The 13,837-nt window shown below is 47.1% G+C and overlaps 1 protein-coding gene across 3 annotated transcripts in view; it reads left to right on the top strand.

Moving 5' to 3' along the window:
- The first annotated feature begins 41 nt into the window (after nt 1–41).
- ASB3 (ankyrin repeat and SOCS box containing 3) overlaps nt 42–13,837 on the top strand; it is a 168,603-nt gene continuing 154,807 nt past the window's right edge. The window contains exons 1-4 of one of the 3 annotated variants that reach the window (XM_073672125.1): nt 42–299; nt 11,872–11,939; nt 12,115–12,316; nt 13,562–13,720. In XM_073672125.1, the coding sequence (XP_073528226.1) occupies nt 12,121–12,316; nt 13,562–13,720 (355 nt within the window). In that variant the 5' untranslated portion in view covers nt 42–299; nt 11,872–11,939; nt 12,115–12,120. Of the gene's footprint in view, nt 378–11,871; nt 11,940–12,114; nt 12,317–13,561; nt 13,721–13,837 lie in introns of all 3 variants that reach the window. The other 2 variants (XM_073672124.1, XM_073672126.1) reach the window with 2 other exon arrangements.

Below are 13,837 nucleotides of genomic sequence, written 5' to 3'. Positions count from 1 at the left end.
ATAGCATTACGGGAAATGTAGTACAACGTCATGGTTACACTGCAAAATTGACTATTTTGAACGAGCTTTATTACTTCGTGGCAAACGAACATCACGGGCAAAAATTCTGTAGAGAGAGTTGATGCCTATGTGTCTTATACGTACTAGCGATTGCACATAACGACGTGTGGTAGGACACCAGTTTACTTTTGGCGACAGGTTCTGACGACGGTTTCAAATGGGCGTGGTTTGTGTCACGTGACGCACGGTACCCGGCGGAAGGAAAAAAAACAGCGCGGGAGAGCGAGTGAGCCGAGAAGGCAGGTACACTGATGACGTCATAGCTCTGATTTCCGGTGCTTCATACGTCACTGGCACAGAATTACACCAGAATGCGCGTATGTGCACTGTTATATGTAGCAGAGCTGTGTCTGTAATCTCTCTGGGGCCGCAGTGTGATCCGTGTCATGGAAGGGGTTGTGTTGGACCTAGAAGTCTGAAAAAAAAATAATAGCCAATACTCTGCGCAGCAATGACATCACATACATCCACGTGACCACTGCAGCTAATCACTGGCCTCATGTGACCGCTGCAGCCAATCACTGGCCTCAGTGGTCTCATGCAATGCAGACAAGCATCACCCAGGAGGATTATGATTTGCTGCAACGGTCACATGGATGTATGTGATGTTATCACTGCCGGGAAGTAAACGGATAGTGGCAGAGTGTTGGCGGGGAATGGAGCAGATGAGTAATTATTGGGTCTGCTGTGTCTTTTTGTTGTAAATGTTGTAGATATTTATCATTTATTTTTGAAACTTTTCTTGTCGGCGCCCGTATTGGAGCATCGCTGTCCTGCGATCTCCGTGAAGATGGTGCAGGAGGGGGTATGGGCTGAAACCAATGGGATTTGGGCTTTTCTCACATCGGTGTTGGAGCCACATCTGGTTCTTTGGTGTTTGTCCCAGCCGGTGTTGGCTGTGAACCCCCCATATAAGGGGCCAGAATAGGGAGCAGGAATGTATGGAAAGACCAAAAACCAGCCCCCCCCATACATAATGTGGTGTGAAATAGCAAGACCGCTGCAGATCCAAAGTTATACATAAGAGCTTGTGCAGACGACTATTAATCGGATGAGCGCTTATCGTCATTTTGATGGATCGCACTCGTCCCCATGTTATTCTATGGGGTCGTGTACACGTCCGGTTGTTTTCCTCAGACAGAGTAGGTCCGAGGAAAAAGATTGCCGCATGCCCGATTTACATCTAACCATCGGATCGCACTCGTCCATTCAGGTGTTTGGGGCCCTGGAAAACATTGGACCACACAAGTAAGACATCTGAGTGCACTCTAATTTTCACGGCCACACTGCATGGAGAAAATGGAGATTTTTTTTTTTTATATTCTCCACATCCGAGAAAATTGGATCAGACTCTGGTCAGAGTGTAATTTGTATGATTGGACTGATATTCTCAGATGAGAGAAAGTCGGTCTTGTGACCTGAGCCTAAGGCTATGTGCCCACGATGCTGAAATGCTGCATATTTTTTCCGCTTCTCCCTGGCAGGAAAAACGCATGCGGATTTTACATGCGTTTTTCCCGCCAGGTAGAAGCATTTGTCAAGCATTTTTGCATGCATTTCTGCATGCGGGTTATCAAGCGATTTTAGCATCACTTGGAAAAGCGCATGACAACTTGTTCACACTATATAAATCCATTCAACCGGCATGGATTTATAGTGGTGTGACCAAGTTAGTTTAAAAAAAAAAAAAAAAAAAAAGATTATACTTACCTTCCGATGTCCTCCCGGCGTTTTCTCTGCTGCGTCCGGTGTCTTGGGCGGCTCGCGGTTGTGTGAAGGACCTGCGGTGACGCCATTGAGTCATGTGACAGGTCACATGACTCAATGACTTCATGGCAGGTCCTTCACAACACCCAAACAGCAGGCCAGACGGAGGGGAGAAAACACCGGGAGGACATCGGAAGGTAAGTATAATCTTTATTTTTTATTTTAAATTCTTTTTTTTTACAGTTTCTATGGTACCCAGGTCTGGATGAGAGTCTCCTCTTCTCCAGACCTGGGTACCATCCGCACATTGAACCGTGTGATATCCGCTTGTGCAGATGTTGTGATGCGGATGTCACGCTGTCCAATGCAAGTCAATGGCGGCGAAAACGCTGCGTGTCCGCAAAATTAATGGACATGCATATTTTTCTGCAATGATAATCCGCAGCGGAAATTTCCGCAGCATGTGCACAGCACATGCAGATTATCATTGGGGACCATGGGGCACGTATTTCCAAGCGTTTTTTAAGCGTTTTTGCTGCGGAAATTCCTCAGCAAAAACGCTTGAAAAACGCATAGTGGGCACGCAGCCTAAGAGAAAGTGCTATCTGAAATAACCTCCAGGTGAAAGAGATCGTTCCAGCATGATTCATGTGGGAAGACAATCCCCACACGTATCGCCAAATGATAGCCTCATCAGGGGCTGTCCATTTAGACAGATGCCACAATTCAGATATGATCAGGGTTGTATGTCTTTTAAGGGCTTTTTCCGTTTTGTAAAAGTTATATTCAATGGCCCTAAGGAGGGGTAAAAAAAAAATCCCCCTATACTCGCCTACGAGGCCAGTGTCGCCCTCACATTGCATCAGAGCAGATCATGCCTTCACATTCCATCAGTGGTCACTGATTGGCTGCAGCAGTCATGTAATGTCCCCTCTGGCGGCTGAGACACTGAAGCTAGTGTGAAGGAGCTGCGCAGGTATGGTAAATGAGTCTAGGTATTGCTTTTAGTTTTATTTCTCCACTTTAGGCCTTTCAAGAATAAGTTACAGAAAACTGCATACTCATCTGCAGCCGCCTTCATTTGTTTTCCTGTCTCTTCGGTCGGTCTCTGTGCGAAACTTGACCTGTCTGCAGCTCCAGTGTTTCATGGATCAGCGCGGAGGTCACTTTTCAATACAAGTCTATGAGAGCCTCCTTCTGTTGTCCCTCATAGACTTGTATTGAGGGTGTGTGAAGTAGCCAGACAGAAGTTACGGGTACAAGATGGCCTCAGGACCTGATCGGCATCGGTAAAAGGTGAAGGTGGAAATAAGAACGGGGACAGGGGGCTTACATTTAAGGCGCCACTCCAGAAAAAAAACAATAACGCTGGAGTGGTGCTTTAATTATTGAAATCAGCCAATCAGCCAGCCCCCTTCACACTCAGCACTAGTCATGTGCAGACACAGGGACTCTTTCCTTTGCAGTTCCCAAGCCAGAAATGGAGCTGTCAGGACTGGGGCTGACGTGTGGAGATCAAGAACTGAAGCCCTATACAGATTAGCCTGGAGGTGCCTTGGGGTTGTGCGGACGCCCCCTTGGTGTATTGACATGTGCCCTATGCCCTTGTGGCTTCAGAGCTTGACCTCAGCGATAGCACACTACCACTAGATTACTTATAAGACGGCATCCTTAGGCTATGTTCACACATGTTGTGTTTTTCAGGGTTTTTTGCTGCAGATTTTTATGCAAATTTTCAGCTGCGTTTTTCAGTACCAGCAAAGTCCATAAAAAAACAGAATTCTCTGTTCACACATCATGTTTTTTTGTTGCGTATTTTGTGCCTTGGTTGGATTTTTGGAAAATATAGCATGTCACTTTTTTCACATATAGGAAGTAATGGGTGATATCAAAAGCGCACCAAAATTTGCATCAGCGTTTTTGATGGCAAAATAGAATGGGGTTCTTTTTTTTTTCACAGAACTTTATGTACAAGCATAAATAGAGACAGAAGGACAGTGAAAAAAAATGCAGCTAAACCTGAGATTGGGTTTTGCTGCAGATTTGAGACGCTGAAAAACCCAACATGTGCGAACATAGCCTTATTTATTCGGTCGCCCATGACTGCACCACGTGAGAGAGAGGATCCGCCCATCAAGGACAGGAAACCTACAGGTTAAAAAGGGCGACCCTCTCTTCCCGCCTCAGTTTAGGTTTCCTGTCCATGATGGGGGACCTTGCAGGCTTACCTGCAGAAGATTGACTCCTGTCCCAGAGAGGGCCACAGCAGGTGGTTGGAGCCGGTCCGTCCCGTTCCTCTGGAGACGCCACGGCAGGGCTCATGGGGGCGCCTCCGTGAGCGTTGCGGCGGGCGCGACATCGCCTCACGGGAGGTAGATGTCCGCCAGGTGTGGGGCCGCTAGCGGGCTTCCTCCCCCCCCCTCGCTACAGCTTGCAGGAGATCCAGGTCGCGCCGGCGGCGCACGTGACGGGTGCAACCTTCTGACGTAACTTCCGGTGCGCCGGGCAGGAAGCCCTGTGACGTCACCGGAAGGGGCGGGGCTCGTTTGAATTTTTGGCGTGAGCAGCTGAACGCCGGGGGATTGAGGACCTGGCGGCGAGGAGCCCACCTGGATCCCACCTGGGCCTGGGGAGGAAGACCAAGGAGCAGGTAACGCCCTCCTGGGTTAAAAAAAAAAAAAAAAAGAAAACACACACCCACACATGGTACCGGTATGGCCAGTATATAAAGGGTCTGGTAACATACAGAGGTGCTTCCCAGCCCATTCTTACATTGTAAGCTATGGGAGATTCACAGGAGCTGTCACCTAGGCAACAACATCTGCTGCAGGAGCAGCCCTCTGGGGAGCCCTCACAACTAGTGGCGCAGCGCCATTCCCTGCTAGGGTCTGGTCGTACAGCTAGAAAAGCTACCACTAAGAGCAGGAAGGACGGTCCGGTGCGGTGTGATTCCCCGCCAAGCATGTTGTATTCTTCTGCTTCTACGGTACCGAAGGTTCTGTGGGGTGAGTGGAATCTTCGTGAATGTTCTACTAATGTTTCCTCCTTCTTTCTATCTATGACTTTCTTTTAGAGCAAGAAATGTTCCTAAAAGTCCAAGCACAGAGAGTGTGCCTTATGCAGCTGTCCACACCCTGATTCATATAGCAAGAGGTTATGCCAGCTTTGTATCAGCAAAATGATATCGGAGGAGACCCCAGATTTTTTCCTAGGCCTAAGAACTTTAATAAGGGAAGAAATAGGCAAAGCATTGCAAGGTTCAGAGTCTGGGCATATTCCTCAAGAAACCCAGCTGGATTCAGACTCTGAGCTATCGGTCGCTTCCTCCTCCGCCTTCTCTTCCTCTGATAGTGAGCTAGATAGACAGTGCTTCCCCCTGAAGGAGGTCGATGCCCTAGTAAAAGCCGTCCGATCTACAATGGGGATAGTGGACTCGAGCGTAGAGAAGTCAGCTGAGGATGTTATGTTTGGTGGTCTGGGGCTAAAGAAGAGAAGGGTCTTTCCAGTAAATTCAAAGGTGAAAGACCTCATTTATAAGGAGTGGAGAAAGCCTGACAAGAAGGGTAGTGTTCCTCCATCCTTTAAAAGGAAATATCCGTTTGAGGATGCTATGTGTTCCTCCTGGTTAAAAGCACCCAAGCTGGATGTTGCTGTTACCAAAGCAGCGAAAAGAACTTCCCTCCCGTTCGATGATATGGGTGCATTGAGAGATCCCCTAGACAGATGGGCTGATACTTTCCTGAAAGGGGCATGGGAGACAGCTGCGGGAGCACTGAGACCAACAGTAGCAGCTACCTGCACGTCCAGAGCCCTGATGGTGTGGCTTGAACAGCTAGACAGTCAGTTGAAGGATGGGACTTCTAGGAAAGACATTATTTCTTCCCTTCCACTGGTTCAGGGGGCGGCAGCTTTTCTTGCTGATGCATCTGTGGACTCGGTGAGGTTGGCAGCAAAGTCAGCAGCACTGTCAAATGCGGCTCGGCGAGCCTTGTGGATTAAAAGCTGGCCAGGGGATTTACAGACTAAGTCCAGACTGTGTACAATCTCGTGTGAAGGGGAATACCTCTTTGGTCAGACCATGGACGACTTATTGGAGAAAGCGGGGGACCCTAATAAGGGGTTTCCATCAGTACCTCTACCCTCCTTTAAGAGATCGTTCCGGAAGAGGAAATTTTTCCGGAAGAGATATTTCAGGGAGCAAGACAAGTCTGATGAAAGAGGTCGAAAAGGTAGAGGTCTACTCTTTGGTCCGTCTCCAAAAATTGAGCAGAAGCCAGGGGATACACAATCAGCCCAGGTGGGAGGGAGATTGTCATTTTTTGTCCCAGCTTGGGAACAGATTTCTCATAGTAATTGGATTTTGAGCCTGATTAAGTATGGTCTTAAATTTAAATTTAAAGCATTGCCTCACAAAAGGTTCATGGTTGTTCCCTCCAGTTCTTCCCCAGAACGCCAGGCTGCCCTCGTTTCGGAAGTACAAACCCTAATAATAAGAAAGCACGTCCTTATTGAGGTTCCGGAGGCTGAAAAGGGTCTCGGTTTCTACTCCCTGCTCTTCTTGATTCCGAAACCGGATGGAAGTTTCAGGACAATTATAAATCTGAAATCCCTGAATAATTTCCTTAAAATACACACCTTTAAAATGGAGTCTTTAAAATCCGTAATAAAGTTACTTTTTCCCCACTGCTACATGGTAGTGCTCGATCTCAAAGATGCGTATTACCATATCCCAATTCATAGTGATTACCAGAAATACTTGAGGCTGGTCATTGAAATAGACGGGGTGGTTAAACACTTCCAATACACTGCACTCCCCTTCGGTTTAGCTATAGCCCCACGGGTTTTTACTAAAGTAATGGCGGAAGTTATGGCCCATATAAGAGAAAGGGACATTCTAATTATCCCTTACCTGGATGATCTCCTGATAGTGGGGAATTCGTTGGTTCAGTGCGAGACCCACCTGCAGGATACCATGTTGGTCTTAAAGAGTTTGGGGTGGTTTCTAAATTTAGAAAAGTCTAGACTATCTCCACTCAAGGTACAACAATATCTGGGGGTCATATTAGATTCCAGGAAACAGCTATGTTGTCTTCCAGAAGAGAAAATTGATAGAATCCGGGAGTTGGTAGAACAATGTATACGTAAACCTTCTATGTCACTCCGTAAGGCCATGTCACTATTGGGAACCTTCACCTCCACTTTTCCTGCGGTTCGTTGGTCACAATTGCATTCAAGAGCCTTTCAGTGGGATGTGTTGTACAATAACGCAGCTTTAGAGGGGCATCTAGACCGTAAGTTTACGCTAGGTCCTCGTGCCATATGGTCCCTTCGTTGGTGGTTACGACAAGACAATCTTGCTAAAGGGGTTCCCTGGGAATGTAGTCCAACTGCAGTCTTGTCCACTGATGCAAGTGCTACAGGTTGGGGAGCTCACTTTGAAGGGAAATTAGTGCAGGGAACCTGGTCAAGCAGTGAGCAACAGTTGTCATCAAATGTTAAGGAGCTTCTGGCGGTGCAGCATGTGTTCAACGAGTTCCTTATATATTTTCAGGACCAGCATGTCCGTGTACTCTCGGACAATCGAGTCACGGTAGCTTACATAAACCACCAAGGGGGAACCCGCTCAAGAAACTTGATGAGGGTAGCGAACGCACTTCTGCTGAAAGCCGAAGATCACTGTCTCTCTCTTTCGGCTACTCATCTAAAAGGCAAGGAAAACATCACAGCGGATTTCCTCAGCCGTACTTCTGTAAAAGAGGGAGAGTGGTCCCTAAATACACAAATATTCTCCAGAATCGTAGAAATGTGGGGCCTTCCGGCTGTGGACTTATTCGCAACAAGAGCCAATCGGAAAGTGGAAAATTTTTGTTCCTTAGACCCCAGAGAAGGACCCCTGGCAGTGGACGCCTTCATGGTTCCCTGGAGATTTCCTCTGGCATATGCCTTCCATCCCATGGTCCTGCTCCCAGCGGTGATAAGAAAGATCAGGGCAGACCGGGCCAGAGTGATACTCATTTGTCCCTTTTGGCCCAAAAGACCGTGGTTCCCTTGTCTCCGGAAGATGTCCATATCAGATCCTTGGGTTCTTCCGGAGATTCCGGACCTCCTCACTCAAGGGCCACTTTCCCATCCTCCAACCCCGAGTCTACATTTGACGGCGTGGAATTTGAGAGGGTGTTATTGACCAACAAAGGATTCCCCGCAAATGTAGTGAATACTCTCCTGGCTAGCAGAAAACCTGTTACCACCCGTATTTATGCCAGGACCTGGAGGAAGTTTCTGTCCTTTGCAGAAGTTAAGGTGGAGGAGCGGCCCCCTATTGGGAAAATTCTGGAATTTCTGCAGCGGGGCTTAGAATTAGGTCTCACTACCAGTACCTTGAAAGTACAGGTGTCGGCGTTGGGAGCTTTATTTTCTTCCAATATTGCAGATAACTATTGGATAGCCCGTTTTTTAAAAGCTTCCTTTAGGTGTAGACCCATTACCAAAGTAAAGATGTCTCCCTGGGATTTGAATTTTGTCTTAGATGCCTTGACCAGTCCTCCTTTTGAGCCACTAGATTTAGTCTCCCCCAAAATTATTTTCCTAAAGACGGTCCTGTTAGTAGCCCTAACTTCAGCCAGGAGAGTCAGTGACCTACAGGCCCTTTCAATATGCCCTCCATTTACGCAAAGTCTGGACGATAGGATTATATTAAAACCTGATCCAGCCTTTCTTCCTAAAGTGGCCACTCGATTCCATAGAACCCAGGAAATAGTTCTCCCAACTTTTTGCTTTCCGCCCAAAAATCAAAAAGAGAAGAGACTTCACACTTTAGACGTTAGGAGGTGCGTACTAAAGTACTTAGAAGTATCACATGGCTTTAGAAAAGATAAGTCCATATTTATATGCTATCAGGGGGCTAGAAAGGGTTGTAAGGCCTCAAAGGCTACAATCGCTAGATGGATCAAGGAGGCCATTTCCCTCACATACTCCTCAGGGGATAAAGAGATACCGGAGGGATTGAGGGCGCATTCTACCAGAGCGGTATCAACCTCCTGGGCGGAGAAGACCGGGCTTTCCATTGAGGAAATTTGTAAGGCTGCCACTTGGTCTTCTCCCTCTACTTTCTATAGGCACTATAGATTGGATCTGGGTGGCACTGCAGATCTCACTTTCGGGAGAAGGGTGCTTCAAGCTGTGGTCCCTCCCTAATTTCCTTCGTCTCTGTAATTCTCTCGTGGTGCTGTCATGGGAGACTGAATAAAGCCTTAGTTACTTACCGGTAACGGGATTTTTCGGAGCCCATGACAGCACCTTTATATTCCCTCCCTTCACTGGTGTTGTGCACTCCTGTAGATTTGATTTCTTTTTGTGCACCCTTGCGGGAAATTGATGAAAAGTAATGTACTTAATGTGATTATGTTTTGTCATAACTAACCTTGGCGGTACTCTCATGCTCTGTTAACTAAACTGAGGCGGGAGGAGAGGGCCGCCCTTTTTAACCTGTAGGTTTCCTGTCCTTGATGGGCGGATCCTCTCTCTCACGTGGTGCTGCCATGGGCTCCGAAAAATCCCGTTACCGGTAAGTAACTAAGGCTTTTTGCTCCATGACCTGTACAGCCGTGTCCTGGCAGAGGACAACCTCTGGCACCCACACATTTTATTTATTTATTTTATTCACTTATATAGCGCCATTAATTCCACAGCGCTTTACAGACATCATCATCACTTTCCCCATTGGGGCTCACAATCTAGATTCCCTATCAGTATGTCTTTGGAGTGTGGGAGGAAACCGGAGGAAACCCACACAAACACGGGGAGAACATACAAACTCCTTGCAGATGTTGTCCTTTGTGGGATTTAAACCCAGGACCCCAGCGCTGCAAAGTAACAGTGCTAACCACTGAGCCACCGTGTTGCCCTATACATAGTACAGTGCTAACCACTGAGCCATCATATTGCTCTATACATAATACAGTGCTAACCACTGAGTCATCATGTTGCTCTATACATGATACAGTGCTAACCACTGAGCCATCATGTTGCTCTATACATGATAAAATGCTAACCACTGAGCCACCATGCTGCCCTATCCATGAGACAGTGCTAACCACTGAGACATCGTGCTGCCCTATCCATGATATAGTGCTAACCACTGAGCCACCGTGCTGCCCTATCCATTATACAGTGCTAACCACTGAGCCACCGTGCTGCCCTATCCCTGATACAGTGCTAACCACTGAGCCACCATGCTGCCCTATCCATGATACAGTGCTAACCACTGAGCCACCGTGCTGTCCCATACATGATACAGTGCTAACCACTGAGCCACGATGCTGCCCAGATCAGACATTTCTGCATATCATGCACCCATATCGTATAAGCCCAGACTCTGACCAGTGTTATAGGTGCTCCACATTTACCACCAAATCCTATTAGTAGTCAGTGGGGCTGATTTACTAAAGCCGTCTGGCTTGGAGTCGGTGCCACCTTAGACCAGACAGTCACAGTGTAATAAACGTATCACTCGTTAATGTCCCACGGTGTTTGATAAATTTGATGCATCTTCATATTATGTTAGATGTATAGATTAGATACATTTGTTGCATCACATTAGTTGCTTATCCCGGCACTTTCCACTTGTCCTGGTGCGGTGGTAATCGAGGTAATGATATTGGGGTTGCTGTCAGCTGTAAAGTGTCCAAAAACACTGCTGACATCAAGTCCAGGGGTTAGTAATGGAGAGGGGTCTATCAGACGCCCCCATTACTAACCCGGTAATCATAACCAGCCAGGACCTCCCCAGACAGACCTAGGTGCCCAGGCTTCATCATCTGTAGTAGAAGTCAATACTAAAATTAAAAAGAATTCTCGCTCTTCCTAGTTTGTCTCCTAAATCCGATATAATATTAGAATAAGTACAAAGCGAGTCGCTCATGTTGCTAAACAAAATCTTGCCTCACCCACAACTAGGGGAGCCTCGCCGGTGAGGCCAGACTCGCAGTGTGAGAAGTATTGCTTTACACGAAAGCCTCCCATTCACATTAGGCAGCTGTCGGCGGAATGATAGACTGACAGTAATCCGTTTCGACCCCCCCATACACGGGAACACTTGGTTCGGATAAGCACTCCTGTGTCCTCCATGAGAGTGATGAGAGAGCCGCAGCCAGTCTCTATGGGGGACAAAAGGATCAACAGTTGGAAATCCGATCAATAAATCATTCTCGTGACATCTATTGGGCAACCCTTATGTATATTAGACTGTGAGCAGATCCTTCCGATATTGTTGGGTTCAGACGACCTTAATGTATAAGGGGCACCCTAAAGAGGTTTTCTAGTTTCAGAAAAGCCCTCTCCCCCAGTTGTAGTTTGTTCAATTACAAACAAACAAAAACTGTGCTTTACTCACCCCTCATAGGTCCATTTGTGAGTCTTCACCTCTGCTCGTGGTGTCTTATTACCTGCAGTGTTGATGTCATGTCAGCGGCACTGCAGCCGATCATTAACCTCGGCAGTGCTGAGTGATTTATGCCGCCTACATGGGCAGATCTGCTGAGCTCAGTCATTGGCTGCAGTTCTGTCGACATCAGCGCTTAAAACAACACCAGGAGCAGCGATGGAGAATCAGTGCTGGACCTGGGGAGGGTAAGCAAACCACAGGTTGTTTGTTTAAAAAAAAAATCTAAAACTGTGGGAGGGAAGATTTTTGCAGCCAGAGAACCCCTTTAAGGATTATCCTTAGATAAGTCTTCGCTGTACCTGGGAGACAGCGCTGGAGGAGATTTCTATTAGCTGATCATTAGGTGTGGAGTGTACCTAGCCCTTTATGTGGACTTACACAACGCCATACACTTTGCCCTGTAGGTGGCGCCATACTATGTCAGTAAATGTGATACCTCCTCACTGCAGCGTACATTGCTCAGAAGACTTTATTGCTGCAGCCGCACCACATGAGGAGGGGGACGCCTTCTTCAGCGCCACTTTATTGGTGGGGATGGGAGGGACAGTACTTGTTATAAATGTGCCCCAATATGTGTGAAAGATGATATATATTTCCTTTTTTCTGTGCCTGTTATGGACCAGCAATGATGATGTGTAACAGCTGCTTACTGTTTTTTGTAGGAATACCAGCCGAGCCCATAGACCCCAGTGACGTCTGAGCATCGACCGATCCATACCTGCTGGATGCGGTAAGTAGAATCTGGTGTCAGCCGGTAATCACCGCGCTCCGCGGACCGCACCGTACATCTGCGTCAGCCGTCACGTCCCTCCGACATCTCCAGCTCCTGCACATTACTGTTAGGAATGGCTAACTGGCTCTCCTGCCGTACCCCTTTGGTTATTGAGCTTCTGTCTTGTGTACAGGTGGGAATGGATTTCTCCGAGGCGTATACTGATAGATGTTCTACCGTCGGACATGCCGCTCGCAGCGGTGATATAAAATCCTTGAGGAAACTAATTAAAAAAGGAAGAAGCGTGGATGTGCCTGATAACAGAGGATGGATGCCAATTCACGAAGCCGCGTTTGCTGACGCCGCGCCGTGTTTACAGCTGTTAATTAATTCAGGTATAGGCGTCATTACCGGCGCGGTGAGACGCTCCTTACACTCCTGTCTTCTCTTTGTTCTGTGCTCTGATTATCATCTACAACCCTTATAGTCAGACCTTTCTTTTCTCTACTTTGCTTCGCTCTTTATACATCATGGGTGTTTTGTACATGTCCAATGTGCCACACAGGTTACCCCTGCACCCGTCCATGTCAGATTGTGCAGAGAACGATTCCTGGCACACCTTTACCATACAAGTACCCCAGCACAAGGAAGAGAAATGGAGTTGCTGGAGATGTTAATCTGTGCAATTTCTGCCCAGCATTCATGCGTCCTACTCATAAATCTGCACCCCATTAACACTGGGGGTGTTTGACCTCAGTATGAATAATCCCAATGTGGTATGTGGCAACAAGGCACAATAGATGGCACAAGCCCTTACTGGTTAAACCCACTTGTGCTTGCAATCTAATAATCTGATTTTTCATCTCCTTTTGACCCTGACCGTAGATGTACCGTGCACCTCCATAATGCCACTATTAAAAGTGATGCAGGCTTAGTGAGCTTTTCTAGTGTCTACAATGGTGCGCAGTGGAGTCTCATTGACTATACTGGGGTCCGCTGGTACACTTCCTTTCCAAAAGGCCACACCCTCTTGACAAGTATATAAAAAAAATACCAAAAAAACATGTCTTAACCCCTATACCGGTGGGGCTTATCAGTTTTGCGTGTCCGTGTGACATACCTGTGTACATGTGCTGTCCCTGTTACATGAACTAGAATAGAAATTACAGATGTTTAGGTGTTAGATGTGCAAAGCTAGAGAATAGATAGATGGATATCCGTGAGATATATAATTAGTGCCGTGAGTGTGTAGTTTACTGTACATGCCTTAACCTAATACATAAATGAAAAAAATGACACAGGGTCCCACCTATTTTTGATAACCAGCCAAGGTAAAGCAGACAGCTTATGGCTGATATTATCAGGCTGGGAAGGTCCCTGTTTATTGAGCCCTTCCCAGCCTAAAATTACCAGCCCTGGGGTCCATTGTGTTTCCCTATTTTCATCTTCCATTTTATCAGACTTAATAGTTTACCATGCTGAGGTGGAGGCTCTGATCCACTCCAGCTGCTGCTCAGAAAACCTGCCCCTAGTCCACGTATCTGTGAATACTGTAATGCATGAGAGAAACATAGCTATCATGATGTTATAAGCAGATGCTACAGTCTCCTTACTAATACTATATATTACCACCCCTACAGCTCCATCCAGGGCATACGTAAAGTCAAAGACTTTCGAAGGGGAATCCGCTCTGCATCTTGCTGCAAAACGTGGAAGTGTCCGGTGCTCTCAGATCCTGCTGCAAGCCGGGGCCGATCCCAACGACCTCACAAATGACGTAACGACGCCGCTCTTCCTGGGTGAGATATAAGGGAGCCTATAGAGTGCTACAGACACAGGGATTTCTTTTTAATTTGTCTGGCTAAAGGCTCGCTCACACTAGCGGATAAAAAATTGGTCCCATTCTCATCCAGGAG

Source organism: Phyllobates terribilis, unplaced genomic scaffold (genome assembly GCF_046119375.1).
Source record: "Phyllobates terribilis strain yellow unplaced genomic scaffold, ASM4611937v1 Scaffold_3__8_contigs__length_932513732, whole genome shotgun sequence".
Lineage (NCBI taxonomy): Eukaryota > Metazoa > Chordata > Amphibia > Anura > Dendrobatidae > Phyllobates > Phyllobates terribilis.
This window is presented reverse-complemented; position numbering and strand designations above follow the sequence as displayed.